Below are 17,401 nucleotides of genomic sequence, written 5' to 3'. Positions count from 1 at the left end.
GAGACGTATTTTGTAACCGAAAACTTACACTAAGGGTACAGAGCGGACGGAATGACCGATGATTTTTGTGGAGTGAATAGGACAAGCGAGTGAGTTAGAGAGTGCGAGTTACGATCGGGTCAGCCTATGCGCTAGTTGTCTTTTCTGATTCCATTTGCTTTTTATACGTATTTCACTAGTTTTAATTTTTAATAAAAAAAAAATATTATTAAAATGAATTAATTATATATTTGAGACTTGTTTGTTATTTAAAAAAAAAAGGAAGTTTATTATGTTTGTATATTCCTACTGGCAATGTAATAATGTATTAGATTATTTTATAAACGCTGCTTTCATAAAAAGGATAGGTAACACAATATTTCTTCTGTAACAGTTTAGCGACATATAAAGGCGGGCCACGTGTTCGCTATTTCTTCACAAATGTTCCAACATTTTGTGCGGCAGGTTATTTATACAACGTGCGACTTAATCGGTGCCCATTACTGGCTGAGCTCGCATCGCATCTAAATGAGCCGCGCGACAACAAATCACAGTGTTTACGATATACGAGCAACAAGATAAATTTAGCTATTTCGATCGAGACACGCTTATCTACCGACTGCAGCTATTAGTCATGCAAGTGTCTGAACGAGACCATTTTATCCTCAACTGATGTTCTAGACAAGATTGTAAGGCCTTACTTCGAGGGGATACCGCGATTACTCTATTTTCGCCTGACGCAGTTTAACGTCCTCCCAGTAAGCACTTTGACGTTGAATTACGGCAGTGACCTCGACCTCCAATTGACAAATATAGCTGCACCACATCTCAGTCTCGCTGGCCTAACTACTGCCTAAGTGAAAGCACTATTATTACGTCATTTGCACCACTATAGATCTGATGACATGGAACAGTGATGACTGTACCACATTCACTTTTAATGTCATGATATTGGTGAAAGGTTTAATATAAGTTAACAGCGAAAGTGCCACTACAATAATGTTGTCTTTCTTGAGAAATCAATGTTTCTACGTCTGATGTGCCTAATTAATTTAATGACAAATAAGAAATAAAACTTACTAGACACGACTACATTTTGTAGAGCATTTTCTATGCATAGTTTAAATAAATTGTAATCGCGTGATATTGTGCTCCCTCATGAGTTTTTTAGGACCTAGCTAGGCAAAGGTTAACATTATTAAATCAAACATGCAAACCTACTTAACACGTTATCAAGATTCTAAAATTACTTCAAGTGCTATATTTATATTTTGGCCATGTACACTAAGTTCAACCTCTACTATGTCTTACGTCCCAAAATAAATCAACATAAAAAAGTATTTCTTTAACGAAAATACAAGCTGAAACATGGATGCACAGAAAAATCAGAAAAAGAGATCAGCGCTGGGAATCGAACCCAGGTCCTCAGCAATCCGTGCTGTGAGCAATAACCTCTACACCACCGCTGGGCAGGAGTCTAGACATAAATTTCTCCTATGCACGCATATCGCAGGGTGCTTTTTTCTACTACGCTACTTAAGCAGCAGACCCGTAAAAGTTGAAATAAAAAACACAAAAAGACTCCAAAAAACCAATCATTATTTCTTTAACATTACAGCCATCCATATTGAACTTATTGGCTTTTATCTCCCTTCAACCGAAGGGTCGGGCTTAATTGTCGTATATCTTCTTTTATTACCTTCAGCTCAAGCTCGCGCAGTTATATGCCTTGGAGCTTTTTCCTATGATGAGGATCCACGCACCTGCTGCACTACAAAAACCTGTCTAGACAGGGCATATTAAGCGACAGCATCTATGCCTGCAAACGTGTTGATAAATCCATAAAATGGATCGACTTCATTGTCAACCCTGTTGCTCTCTCTAAAGCGGTCACGTTCGGCTCGCGTTTGGCTTAGGAAGCAGGTATGTATTGTTTTATTCAGCCGCTCCACTGGATTGTTCCGCGAGTAAATCGAGCCTTTCCTTGGAGTACCTACTTTGTTTCCATTCTTTATTTGAGGAGTGAGTTTCGAAAAGCACTTACCGCCATTAAGATGAAATGATTTTAGACTGTACACAGCAGGCTATTACGACTAAATTTAAATAATTTAACATTTGTCCTTTTCTTACAAACTATTGTAATTTGTAGCTGGCAAGTTAACAATAGAGGCACATGCTGGTTTTTAAAACCGCAATAAAACCGAGTTGAAAAAAAAGAAGGGGGTTATCAATTCGGTTGCCTTTTTTATTTTTTTATCATAAGACTTCTTTAAATAAGTTTGTATAATATTGTTATACAAGCTTAATGTATCTTTCTTGATTGGGATGGGACAGTAGAATAAAAAGTTTGTTTAAGGATTTTTACACCAATGGGTTTTTGCTTGTGACAGTTTAGCAACATACTGCCTATTTTATTATCATTTCTTCACCCTATCAAATTAGTCACCAATTTACGCCTGTATATATGCCTAACCTTAGCTAAAATAAATAGCGAAGGATAGTAATTAGAACGTTCAGCAGGTTTTATTATGAGACTGCAAAATAAAGGCTATATCTTTTTATTACTCCATCAATCACATCGCCTTGATAGAGCGCGGGAAACTCGCAATGCCTGAGATAAAACAGACGTGCAGTGTAAACTTGAAACAATTTTCTCACAAAGTTGAATCGCCCAAAGCGTATACGCTAGAATGTTTGCTATTACTTCACTGTCTAGACAAGGATGGTATCATATCTCTAGGGGGAATAGGTAGCGGACCGCAAATTATGTTAGCCAAGCCGGGAAGCCAGCAGCTAGACCGTGGCGGCTCAGCACATTGTTTACCTTGTTCCTAGTGTGGTCTTGTTTGCACACTAACAGACAAAAAGGCTGCCTATCACATGTATGCTCTTTGCAATTACCAGGTTTGCTTAAAATATTTTTACTTTATGCATTGATAAAAGTATAAAAATGATGCGTCTTACATTTTTTTTTTTACTGCCTGAAGATAATTCCTAGTTTATTCCCTGATAGTGTTCCTATGGAATTAGAGTAATTAAAATACACAATCCAAGCAATTTTCGAACAACTCGCAATTTTACAAACATTAGGTACATATGTAGGTAGGTATTAAAAGAATGTGTCAATAAAATGTTACGATTCTAGAAAAAACCTAAACTAACTAATTTTACACTTGCTTGCCGTGTGTGACCTCGACGCTTTAGGTACATGTAAGCTGTGCAGGTTAATTGCATGCATTTTTTACTCCACGCTTAACTTTTTATTTGTAAAAGCACACCCCATAATGCTGAAACTTTGTTCGCTTTAATTTACCTAAATTTACTCCCGTCCCGACCCAACTGAATTCCCTTAATTACCCCCCTTCTGTCTACAAAAGATGTTTTTGTGCGCAACTATTAATTTAACTGAGGCTGGCTCCCTCAGCAAATGAGGGGACAATCAACAAGATGAAAATACTAATGCGCGGTTATGTAGGTATCTAGGTACTGTAATAATTTTGGTGATCAAAGAGTTTCCAGTGCCAGCATTCGAGCGAAAATTATTTTAAATAATTAATAGAGTATGCCCTTGCTTTTCAGACTCAGTATTTTCAATACTAACAATCATAAGGTATAATGTAAACATCGTAGGAAGAACGACACGCAAAAAAACGTTGGCATTCTTTTTCCTCTTCATAATGTGGTGACATTATTATGACTTGGTGAAGTCAGTCGGTTCTTAGCAAAATTCCGTCGCAAAATATGTATCGGCGGTATCTGTATAACTGTGATATCCCGAGGCCTAGTTGGAGGCGGTATTCAATTACGCATTTGTGGGTTGGTTAATCACTACAATAAGAAAGAAGTACCACTTTGCAGGGAAACACGTTCATGGTGAAGACACGTTGTGGTCAAGGAGTCATGTTAGAGTATTGTTTGTATTATTAATCGTGTCAGTAAAGTCGAACCAGCATTCCGGACACGACCTCTGTTCAGTTTTGTGTCATTTTTTTTGAGTAGTGTCATATCTCATTACACATCAATATGTATTTAAACTGTTGTGTGATTAACGATCTTACTTTCAAGCTACTTTGTCCTTCTATCAGTGAGGTATATAACTAACATACTTAGCAAATAAGAGTTGTGTATTTGAGTGAAAGGTCAAGGAGTTGCAGGGTTAAAGAGAATGCCGTAGAGAAGAGAAGATGGTATTTTATTCCCATTAAGCTATTATGCAGTAGCGCAAATAATTCGTATTGTCTGTGGAGATAGTTTATTCGCTTAGAGGATAAGATCAGGAAAGTACCTATTTAACAATCAATATATATATGCTGTTATATCCTTTTACTCGCTAAGTAGGTGCACCTATGCCGAGTTGGTAAAGTAATGCACTTTTACCATTTATAATTGGCCAGGAAAACGGGTTATTCAGAACTTTATTTTAAGTCATCTCGTATATGTCATCTGGTGTCAATTCATTTCAATATTCAAGCGCATTTTCTCTAAAACTTTGCGGGTATCGGTAAATCGCTACTTCGCTCGAAGTTTTGCCAAATTTGTCAGAAACTTTAATAAAATATTACCCGTGGGTTTTCCCGCTACAATTAAATTTATTCGTTATCGATCACTTGATCAGGTAGCTTTCATTCACCCATTACCTACTTATTTTAAGAAAAGTCGTTACATATGTATTTATCCTGTAAAAGTACCTGCTTAATACAGGTCACTGATCTTCTACCCCGCTACCTAAAACAACCTAGTTCGGACTAGTTCCCTCCCACTTCACTATATTATATATGTAGTTAGTCGACAACTTCTTTGATCATAGGTTTTTCCGTGAAGTTTTCCTGTACCAACTAGCTCATAACATGCACGCTGACGTTTATTACATTTTCAAAGGTTTTTGTTATTATTTCAGCAACTCAAAGATGAGCTCGGCGAAGTGGTGGCCGAACTGGAGGCCCTGGACGGGCAGGAGGAGTGCAAGCAAAACAGCAAAGCCAAACAGATGAGCATAGGGAGGAAGAAATTCAACATGGACCCTAAGAAAGGTACATTAATAGCGCCTTCGGTACACTTATGTAGCACTTGCATTATTACTTTTTTCTTTTTTTCTGTATTGTAATCACTATTGTAATCATTTGGATGAGGATAAATTATCTAAAATAGAAGTTGTTTAGTGAGTATGAATTAAACTAAGCTACTCTATAATATTATATTACATCATTAAATTACATATATTAAGCGTTACGGTTTCAATAACGTATAAACCACAACCTTATTTATCTCCTAGACATGCCCGGATTCAAATAAATGGTTTTAGTAAATTTACATACTGTATAGTTAATTGAATTATTGAAATACATATACACGATGCATGTTGTGAGTATCGGATTAACTAATAAAACTGCACTAGCATGCAGTTTTCGAGTCGATATTTTGTTATCTTCCGTTCTTTACTTCTTAGCAACCGTTTGGTTTTTCCCTGAGGTCATTTTAACTTATCACGTACGTTCGCCGATTATTTAGCTATGATTCAGAAAAATAACCAAACAAACAAAAGTCCAAACAATCTGTAAATTCCTTATCTCACACAGTTTTAATGACATGTTTTCGAGAATCCTAACAATATTATAAATGCGAAAGTTTGTAAGTTTCCTTAGGTAGTGTAGGGGAACATTAAGAGACACAAAGCCACAAAGGGCTCTTCAACCGACTTCAAAAAAAGGAGAAGGTCATGCATTCCACTGTATATATTTTTTTGGGAACCAATTGGGGACCAATTTTAAAAAATCTTTTTTTATTCGAAAGAGTATACTCCCAAGGTGATTCCATTGTCACCAAATCAGGATCTGATGACGGGATCTTAGGGAAATCGAGGGCCATCCTCAAATTTTGTATGCACGTATTATATTTTTAGTTCAGTTCAGTTTCTTTATTTGCCATAAATTGTATGTACATAAGCATGATGTAGATATAAATAAGTCTCAATACAATTTCAACAAAATGGTGTAGCAAACAGGTACAAGCATAATCCTTACTAATATATTATATATGCGAAAGTGTGTATTTGTGGGTTTGTTTGTTTATTTATACTCTTTATTGTACAAAAGGAAAACAAAAGGTTACAGAAAAAAATATGTTTGTTGTTTGTTTTTATGTTTGTCCATCTTTGATTTTTGGCATAGAGATTGACAAAGGCTACTTTTTATCCCGGAAAAATGCACAGTCCCCGAGGAAACAGCGCGCGATAACCGAATTCCACGCGGGCGAAGCCGCGGGCAAAAATATATATATATATATATATGTGGGTCGGAGGGCTTAGAAGTAAAACATTTGTTACCAAATAAACCACTTTTTATTTATTATTTGCACAAGCACAAAAAAAAAAACTCAACACATCGTCCGCCATTAATCGAGAGAGAGTGAGAGCGAGTGTTGCCACAGGCCAAAAAAAATCCTACATATCTCGGCCATCCTTAAGTAGTTTGACCTCAAACTATAAACTTTACAAAATAAAAAAAATCCACTTAGGTCATACCTAACTTTTGTTACACAAAACAAATTATTATTGTTTATCAATCAACAGATAATCATTTCAACAAGATTAAAAATACTTCAAAAATTCTCACACATTGTCAGACTTTATCAATCTTATTTTTTTAATAAATCAATCTACTTATATAACAACTTCTATTACACAAAACTAAATAATAATCATTTATCAACTAGATCAACCTTAATCAAAGAGAAAAAGAATCTCAACTACTGTCATTGTAATTTTACCAGTCTTAGTTTTTTCAATTATAAATAGTCTTCAGTCCAGGTAAGTCTTAGTCAAAATTTTAGGTCTCATTCCGAGTCAGAGTCATCTCCTGCCCACCGCTTCATGTAGTCTGCAGATGAATACGTTGTTTTAGGGCCTTCTGTATCATTAGTTAGCTTCTCAACTTTATACCTATCATTTCTGCCCACTGATACCACCTTGTAGGGTCCGAGGTATTTGGCTCTCAGCTTTAAGGTATTGCCAAACTGGGTCCTCTTAATCGCAACCAGGTCCCCCTCAACATACTTCACACTAGCCTTCCTCTTCTTGTCATATCCTTTCTTGTTCTCCTCTTGAATCTTCAATATCTGGTTCCTAGCATCCTCTCTCCTACTATCTCTCTCTTCCATGAAACTCCTCTGCCATTCCTCATCCAGTAAATTTGTTAAATTCAGGTCCTCTTTCTGCTTCAACTTAACTCCCAATAAAAGTTCACATGGTGTAGTCTTCACGCTTCTATGGTAAGTGCTGTTAAGAGCTCTTTGCAGCTTACTTGCATGTTTATACCAGTGTGATGGCTCCTCTAAACACAGCTTAGTCAGTACCGATATAATAGTTCTATGGACAATTTCCACCTGCCCGTTTCCTCTGGGTACTCCAGTAGTGATTTTGTAGTGTTCAATCCCCTCCTGATTACAAAATTCCTCAAAATCCTTGCTGGTAAAAGCGGCTCCTCTGTCACTAATGATTCTAGTAGGATTTCCAAATGTCTGCTGGAAAATCATCAATTTATCCAAAGTTTCCTTTGCTGTCACTGTCTTCACTGGGAAAATCCATGTAAATTTTGTAAAAGCATCTACTAGCGTTAATATATAATTGTACTTCTTTTTGGTTTCAGCTAATGGTCCAATGTGATCTATATGCATGGTATGTAGTGGTTGACTCTCCTTCACTATGGGGTTCAAGAAACCCTCCTGCTTCCCTCCTTTCCTTGACGCCAAAATGCATGGAACACAATTAGCAATAAATCTCTCAAGTTTGCTTTTCAGGTCTTTGATATAATAATTTTCCCTCAATACTTCTTCTGTTTTCTTCAGTCCAAAATGTCCAATTCCATGAGCTCTTCCTATTACTTCATTCTCCATTCCTTTTGGTATTATTAGCCTGTTTTGTCCTCTATAAAGTAGTCCGTTTTCCATATAATAATCATCATATTGTTTCTCTTCCAGTACTTTACTAATGGCTCTCAATCCATCATCCAACTTCTGTGCTTTCTGTATTCTGTAGTGTAGTTCAGTCTTCAAGAACATAGTGATGGGATTGCGACTGAGTGAATCCGTGTGCTTCATTTTCTCCCCTGCTCTATGCTCAACTGAGTAGTCATAATCTTGTAATATAAGTACCCACCTGGCTATTCTAGTACACAAATCTTTCTTTTTGAGAGTCATTTCAAAGGCAGAACAATCAGTCACAATCTTGAATTTTATTCCAAATAAATATTTGCGAAACTTCTTCACTCCTTCTACTATGGCCAATGCCTCCAACTCATAGCTGCTGTACTTCCTTTCTGCATCTGTTGTCTTTCTGCTCATGTAGTGAACAGGGTGTAAATTCCCATCTTCTCCACTTTGTTGCAACAGGATTGCAGCATATCCATCTATGGAAGCATCAGTATGCATTTCTGTATGCAGTTCCGGGTCATAAATCTTGAGAACAGGTTCACTACATAATGCAGTCTTTAGCATCATGAAAGCTTGTCTCTGCTCTTCATTAAATTGAAACTCCTTCCCTTTCCGCAGAAGGTCAGTTAACGGCTTTGCAATCAAGGAAAAATTCTTTATGAACTTGCGAAAGTAAGAAGTAAGCCCAATAAAGCTTTGTACTTGTTTCAAATTTGATGGTTCTGGAAACTTCATTACTGCGTCTGTTTTGTCACATGATGGTCTCACTTTCCCGTCTTCAATAATATGCCCTAAATACTCGACCCTGGTGCACATTAAATGACATTTTTTCCAGTTTATCTCTAATCCATAATCTGATGCTACTTCTAGAACTTCCTTCAGTCTCAACATAGCCTCTTCTTCATTTATTCCTGGTACTATCAGATCATCTATAAAAATTAGGACTTTACCCTCTCTCATCAAGTCACGGTAGATCATACTGACAAAACGCATGAAATACTTTGGGCAATTGGACAGTCCAAATGGCGCCTTAAGGAATTCATATTGGTCATCTTCTGTCACAAACGCTGTGTACTTAACTGACTCTTCTTCTACAGCTAGATGAAAAAATCCATTCTTAAGGTCCAGAGTGCTAAACACTTTAGCCTTGGTCAGTCTGTCAATCTGGTCATCAATAATGGGCAAGGGAAACTCATCCTTGACCATCTTCTGGTTAATTTTTCTATAATCAACACACAATCTTATAGACTGGTCCTTCTTTTTAACTAGAACCAAAGGGCTACAGTATTCAGAATAGCTTGGTCTGATAATTCCCTGGTCCAACCATTCATGTATTTGCCTCCTCACTTCTTCACGCTCTTTGTAGGATAAACGTCGCGGCCTATGTACTACAGGTAAGTCATCTTTTAGTATTATTTTTAACTTTAATGGAGATTCTTTTATCTTTTTAGGTATGTACTCTTGCACTAACTTATCAACTTCTTCTCTGATTTTAGGGTCCCTGCAATAACTAACTGTTACATCTGCAAAACTACACTGAAAGTTGTTTCTCACCCAACAGTCGTCGTCAGTCGTCATGTTATTCAAAAAAGTTATCTGTCCATTATTTATAAGAATAGTAGCTTTTGACATCAGTTCTTGACCTATAATAACATTATGAGGTATAGTACCACTCGGCATAATATGAAACACGGTATGAAACAATCTACCATCAATAGTAACAGTCATAAACAGCTTACCAAGAGTCACGACACTTTTCTGTCCCAAACCTGACACACAGACACTGTCTTTTTCCCACTTTGAAATATTGTTCGCGATCACAAAATCACTCGTTATTAAGTTCAATTCACTGCCAGTGTCCACTAAACTCGGTATATTTTGATCACCATAACCGATTAACTTTACCGCACAAAATTCGCGCTCACTTTGACGTTTGACACTGACGTTGGCGATTGACAGCTCGCGGGTGCGTTCCGTTTCGCTCTGCTGACGTCGTACATTTACCGCTTCCGGTCGTTTGCTGCGTTCCACTTTGCACTCCAGTGCAATGTGACCAAAGTTGTTACACTTGAAGCACTTGACTCCTTTGCTTTTGTCTGGGCATTCGTTTGCTATGTGGTTTTTCCCACCACAAGCAAAACAATGCTTCGGTCTAATGCTTTTCTTCTCTACAGTCTGATCTTGAGTATGAGGCACATTTTTAAAAGTTCTTCGCTCAGTCGCAGCGCTCTTGGCCAAATTAGTTTTTAATTGCTCATACAACTTCAGCTGCTCCTTCAATTTATTATATGTAGTTACTCCATACAGCATAGTTTTGTGAGTCTCATCCTCAACTATTCCTTGAATTATATACTGTATAGCGACATAGTCTGCTACATTTCCCCGCTTGCCAATCTCCTTCATAATGAGCATATATTCATAATAAGATTCCTCCGGCTTTTTCTTTCTGGTGCTTAGTAGCTCATGCACATCCTTGGTCGTCATCGACTCTGGGAACTCCTTGCATAGTGCAGTCTTCAACTCATTATAGCTTCTAAATGTTTTTTCTGTTTTCAGCCACAGCGCAGCAGTTCCTACTAATGCCCTTCTGGCTATTAGCAGAGTCTGGAGCGGTGTCCACCCAAATATTTCAGCGTTTTCTTCGACTTCTTTCGCCCATTCACTCGCCGTTAAGTTTTTGTTGGTGCCACTGAACCTTGGTACCACGTCTTCAGACATCTTAAGTAGATGGGTGCCCGGTTCCGCCTGCCTGGCCTCATCTTGAGCGTCTTTCGCCGTATCCGTCATTCTTCTTAGCTTCTTACGTCTTCACTCTTTAAAACTATCTTTTAAACATGCGGGCCACGCCGGCCGGCACGTGTTTTTTGGTTATGTCGTCTTTTCACCTTACAAACTCGTTTTGCTCCTTTGCCACCGATCCCGGCTCACGAGCCCCCATTTGTGGGTCGGAGGGCTTAGAAGTAAAACATTTGTTACCAAATAAACCACTTTTTATTTATTATTTGCACGAGCACAAAAAAAAAACTCAACACATCGTCCGCCATTAATCGAGAGAGAGAGTGAGAGCGAGTGTTGCCACAGGCCAAAAAAAATCCTACATATATATATATATATATATATATATATATATATATATATATTGTGAAAAATGGCAGATAATTATATTGTAGGTACCTGTTATCGATGTAGTTCCTAAGGTATGCGCACGACATATGCAGGTGCTGCGTTCCCACATAGAAGGTCAGTCGTCTTGCGTCGCAAATTGTTCTATTCCTGCACTTATTCACCTGCTAACCGACGCCGGCGAGTAATACGCTATAAATTACCTCCTGCGACACAATTACCCGAATAACTCCTCATTAGTAACACGAATTCATTCATTCCTCACGAGAAGAAAATCCTCCTTATTCTGCTTGATTGCTGCCTTCCCTTCACCGTTAAGTGTTTACTTTTGTATCATATTTATTTTCATAAATGTTTGATATACGAGAACGTTGTACCTACTCTTTCGCGGATTTTTTATTTGCATCACAACAAATAATCTGAAAAGTTTAGCAGAAACATAAAGTCGACTAAAAATTAAATTAACAATCATAACTAATTTCTTTCTTTTCTTTAATTAAAAGCTTTCGTATAACTAATTTATTGTCAAATAAATGAATGACGCACAATACTATCAGTATCCTAGACAAAAGAGTGCATTTATCTGCTTATGAATGAACATTGACTTCCGACACCTATGATTGGTATAGTTCGAAAAATTATAAAATAAGGCTCAGATAACTGTTATAAAAACACCGCAAGGCCGCATTCCGTTATAATAAACAACGTGGAAATTATGAATCTTTGCGGTCCGCGTTTAACCAACGATAACTGCCTTAGTTGCAATGTATCGGTGTCCGGTTATTAAGGCTGGATCGAGGTGGCCTCAGATGAACGTAATCTCAATCATCAACATAATATCACATCCATGACATCCATCATTATTAAAGCCTTAACTTTAGTTATTTAGTGCGCTTTGAACACATCTAATTGTAATTATAATCCGAACGATAACCATACATTTCGTCACTTGCCTAATGTGTGTTTTAGTAAGATCAATAAAACATTATCGTTGCTAACTTACTGTAATTTAATTTGCAATTATGTTAATCTTTGAAATGTTTTAATTAAGTCTGAAACACATGCACAGTAAAATCTTTTCACACAAGCTAATTAGGTCGCATTCGCAATGAAATCGCACGTCAAAGCCAGCAAGTAGCAGGCATGAGCTGCGAACAAGCCGCCCTGAACTAACTTTCTTGAATACACACTACAGGCCCGACTCACGCCCGAGCATCTCTCGACTGCATTCACAATATCTCCCATCTTTCGACAATTTTCTAATGACGTCGCAACGCCCATTTTTTTCTTCTGACATTTCCACACCAAGTATCTTCGTTGTCGACTTCTTTCTACAAAGTTGTACCAAGTGTCAAGTCTAACGGATGTTTGTTTAGAGGTTGACTTTGTGTGATTGCTTACAAATCAACAATCGTGTGTTAGTGATTTGCAATTCAACTGTTCGGTGACGTTGGAAGTTTTTCGCTTAAGTTGTATGTACTTATACCCATATTCGTAGGTAGGTATCTACGCAATGATTACCTGCGATTTAGATTAGGCTCATCGTAACAGACAAAAACATATTTTCTGCGTTTTAAAGCTTATTACTAATTTTGCGGACTGTGATAAGTATCGAAAATACAAACTGCGACATGAAAAAAAATATAAAGTGCTTAAATTTTTATTAATAGTTTTGGATAAATATTGGAGTCTTTCATAACATATTAAATGATGTTTTCATGGAGCATTGCATAATGTTCTTTTATCGAATATAACTTCATATTGATATTCAGCATTACCCTTTGAATATGCACGTGACTTTGAAAGTTTCTTTTCCTCGGGAAATAATTTAACCGCCTTTCTGATGGCACGTAATATGTTTTTGTTCTTCGTGGACCAAATTATAAACCCAAAATCGTTTCGTTAACTACCATGACAAGAAGAACTGAAAATGGAGTATAACTTAATTGCCTGCCCGGGTCTGCAGGGCAAGTAATTAATCATGTTCACGTCAAGATTATCAGCGTTAGTACCTGATAGCTCAGCTACCGGAGACGAAAATGTGTACAAGCAAACACCGTTTGATGTAGGTATTCAAAACTATTCGGCAGAAATATACGTTGTAAACGTTGACAGAAATGACGGTCGCATACCTACTCGAATACTTTACGGCAAACCCGCCCGGTAAAAATTTTACCGAATATTTCTCGTCACGATAAGGTCGTCCTTTGCTACTGTTACAAAGCATGACTTTATTTATTACCCCTGGGTATTTATTTCCTTGGTCGACTTGGGACTACTGAATCACTTGATCTATTTATTTATTAGAATTTATTTATGATCTATTTAGTTATCGTAGTTACATAGTTTTTACCCATTGCCACCTTCGTTCAACAGCGGCCCAGAGATCCGTCATACATTTATTTATTTATTTTATTTATTTACATTATTACGGGATTATTATTATTATTATTATTATTATTTAAATTATATGCTAATCTGACAAAAGTCTAGTATGTAGATCATAGAGTAGATATATGAAACTTTTATGTGTAAGTATATGCATTGACAATAAATCCGGTTCTATTTTGTTCGCTATTAGGTATTTGATCAATGCGCATTGATGGCCCACCTCCAAGGATAATGACCTGGTAGATAAATGTATCCACAATATCCATATTACAAAAAACCTGTTAAAATTGATTGATTGATTGTATCCTCGCTAGATTAATGCCCCGTGTCGAACGATGCGAAATGCGTGAAACACAGGAGCGAGTCCTATTTTCTCGTGTACGTAATAAATGGATGTGGATGACTACTCGGAGAAAGGAATTTATGTTAAATAATGCGATATATAGAGATGCAGCATCATACATGACATATATACGTTTTGTACACTCATTGTGTATAAAACTGTTTGACTTTCGTAGAGGTCGAGATAGACTCTAGCTACTAGAGGTCAAGTCACTAGGTACTAGGTAGGAACTAGGGGTCGGGTCGAGTGGCGCAGCTAAATTTCATTGACCTTTCAAATTCAATATGTGATACGGTGAAATACTTGAGTTTCTTCGAGGAGCTTTAAATTCAATTGTATTGTACACGTAAACGAAGAATGTAGCCGTAGATAAAAATAGTCTGGGGCTTCAGTGATATTGTGTTTGGTGGCTGAAATAAGATTTCCCCGCCCACGTGTTTTGAGCCCTAGTTGAGGCATCTGATAGACGACGCCTGCGTATCCCATTCAGCCTAGTGCGGGGGCGTGCTGCCGTGACGTAAGAAGACCAAGGCGCAGTGCGTAGGAGTTACGACGCGTTTAATTAAAATCAATAGTTTACGCATTTGAAGAATCTTTGTTGATTTATTGTGAACTATCGTCTTAAACGCGCGCCTGCCTACTTACTCAGTAATATTTATATGGTTACTAAGCACAGTATCCAGCAATTCTAACTTTCAAAAATACATGTAAATATAAATAATCGTTCCATTGATGGCCCCTTCCTAAAAAAACTTTAAGTGTTAATCCTAGCTTAAGCTTGACTGTTTCGTAATTTTTAACGCTACAAAAACTGCGTTTAACACTAAATCCGAGATTTATTTATTTGCAGCAAGTGGTCATTAGTGAAAATAGGGTTACCTAATCCATCCGGTTGACATTTCACCATATCCTTACAAAATTATTGTTCAAACTCCAGCACGTAATTGGAATAAATTTTACAGAATATTTTTGCATGCATTGTTCAAATGGCAATGCATTCTGTCGGTCTGCAATTACAACGGAAATGCGTGCATACGACGCCGGTCACCGACTGCTCTTACAACGCGTATCGCTCCTGACTCCTGAGTGCCGCCACTCCTCGAAATGCTTTTAAATTCAGAATCGCGTTTCACTTTAATGCAAAGCTCTGAAACTTATAAAGGTTCGCCGTACGCTGATTTCAGCGGTAAAAAATTACGCAGTACTACTCTTGCCGCAAAAATATTTAACTGCGCCATTTTCAGAGAGCGGAAATTTGGCAGAATTTATACTGCAACTTTGGAATATCTGTATCGTGTCAATGCTATACTAATGGAAATAGAATTTATTTTGTCATGTCGTTATGTCGCAGTCTGTACGATACAAAACACGACAATGTGTTTTATTGAAGTTCCCGATTGGGTTTATACTTCCCTTTGTGCCGTTTTTAGCCAAATATTATGCTTTTGTTTCCTTTTCATACAGAATTCAACTATGCATAAAGACCCATGGTGTCAGAAAGTCATACATATCTCTTTCATTTACCATTCTCAGCCCATCGTCATTCGAATATTCATCGTCTCGTCTTATTGAATATTCAAGTGTGATTCGCGAATGGTACTACAGTAAATTCCGTTTTCCCATTTTTTTCCGGCACACTGAATGCCAATAGGTACCTAATTACACATGAATGAATAGGTATCACTTTCCAATATTCGAAAGCAAGTACGGTAAATAAAATCAAGTCAGCGTTCCTACCAAATGTACAAAAGAGTGAGCTTTGACGCAGCCACCAACCAGATAATAAGAAATACAATAGTACCGTAAATCTTACTTAAATATTAAGTACCTATAAGTATGACGTGAGCTTACGCATTATGGAACTAGTCATAATACAGTCATGTCATGATTGTACGTAGGTACTATTATTATTATTATTTCATAGACAAACCTAACTAATATTGCCTATTATTTTATTACGAGCGAGCGTTATGAGCGTGGTTATGTCTGTCGTATGATTAAACAGTGATGGACAGTAAAGTTTACCGGATACGTAGGCAAACTCCACGTGTGCGTGATTACTACTGTCCATGGATGAATACCGAATACACTCTCTCGTTCATTATGCTGTTGCATATCGACGGGGCTCTGATTCAACCTCGTATATGAATTTTCATAAAATTAGAATAATCTTATCTACTAGGATATGTAGGTAGGATCTAAAATCATTATTTGAATTTCTTAAAATTTCATTCAAGAGGTTTAGTCAAAGACCCGTCGGTACTTGATCTGAAATTTAACGCATTTGCACATTAAAAGTAAGGCAGTTCACAGTCCCTTAGACCAGGCAATAGAAAATCGGAAAACACGAAACAATTAATTGTTTGACGCCTGGAATGTAACTGAATTTAATCTAAAACAACTATGCTCTGTTATTTGATCAATATTAAACTTAACAGTTACAATTTTGGTAAAATAACAGGATATTTGAATACCAATAACGGCAATAACAAACAAATCGACTCATCATCATTGAACATTATAATTTTAATTATTTCCAGGTATCGAATACCTGTACGAGAACGGTCTTCTCCAAAGAACGCCAGAAGACGTTGCACAGTTCCTGCACAAAGGCGAGGGTCTGAGTAAGACGGCCATCGGCGACTACCTCGGGGAACGGTCGGACTTCAACGAGGCAGTACTGAGGGCGTTCGTCGAGCTACATGACTTCACCGATCTAATACTTGTACAGGCCCTTAGGTGAGACTCGAAAAGAATTATCAATAAATTACATCACACATTTTATGGCGACTCACGAGCAAAGTGATAATAATAATAATAAATAAGATTGACAGGGGGAGTGGGATCTAAATGTGTTGGAAGTAGGTGTGACATACTCGTAATTTATCAATGGCCCTTATCTCGTTCCTGGACATGTTCGCCAAATGTTTATGATGCTACTTGCAGTTTCCTTTTGGTCGTCAAGGATAGAGGTGTGTTTATAAACACAAATAATACTAACCACACCACTAGACCACATGGTCAGATAAATTACGTAATAAAGACCAGACTAGGTGCAGTTCTTAATATCCGTAAGTTTTTAAAATTAATTACCTTATTCAATGAATATTAAGTATCTCATTCTGCAGACATGTAGAAACTAAATCAAATGGTTTACAACGTTCTAGTTTAAGAATATTTTAACTATGCCACAAGGATTTTGACGTGCACTTAGTCATTATTGATTATGCATACAGGCAGTCTGGTTCTAACTCAAGGGCACACGACTTGGTTTCGCAAAACAAATATTTAATGTTTAAAACATACAACCAGTTATCTAGTTATTGTATTTATTTATATTAACCGAGGAAGCGCAAATTTATAAAGTTACTAGCGACCCGACCCGGCTTCGCCCGGGCAAAGTCAAAAACGCCCAAGTGCGAGTCTGACTCTCGTACAAGGGGTTCCGTACCTATACAACATTAGACATTAGCATAAAACGGCAAAAAACCACGTTTGCTGTATGAGAGCCCACCTTAAATATTTATTTTATTTTGATTTAATTATTTATTTTTAAAGATTATTTATACAAATAAATATTCTGTGAATATTTCAAGTAATTACCTGTTGCCGTTATTAATATCGAGCAAAAAAAAAATC

The 17,401-nt window shown here is 37.1% G+C and overlaps 1 protein-coding gene across 6 annotated transcripts in view; it reads left to right on the top strand.

Annotated features, from left to right (window-relative positions):
* Positions 1-17,401, top strand: part of step (cytohesin steppke) — a 56,712-nt gene that overhangs the window by 28,871 nt on the left and 10,440 nt on the right. For all 6 annotated transcript variants that reach the window (XM_074089350.1, XM_074089351.1, XM_074089345.1 and 3 more), the window contains 2 exons: positions 4,877-5,009; positions 16,303-16,501. In XM_074089350.1, coding sequence (XP_073945451.1) covers positions 4,877-5,009; positions 16,303-16,501 — 332 coding nt within the window. The remainder of the gene's footprint in view (positions 1-4,876; positions 5,010-16,302; positions 16,502-17,401) is intronic.

Source organism: Choristoneura fumiferana, chromosome 6, assembly GCF_025370935.1.
Source record: "Choristoneura fumiferana chromosome 6, NRCan_CFum_1, whole genome shotgun sequence".
Classification (NCBI taxonomy): domain Eukaryota; kingdom Metazoa; phylum Arthropoda; class Insecta; order Lepidoptera; family Tortricidae; genus Choristoneura; species Choristoneura fumiferana.
This window is presented reverse-complemented; position numbering and strand designations above follow the sequence as displayed.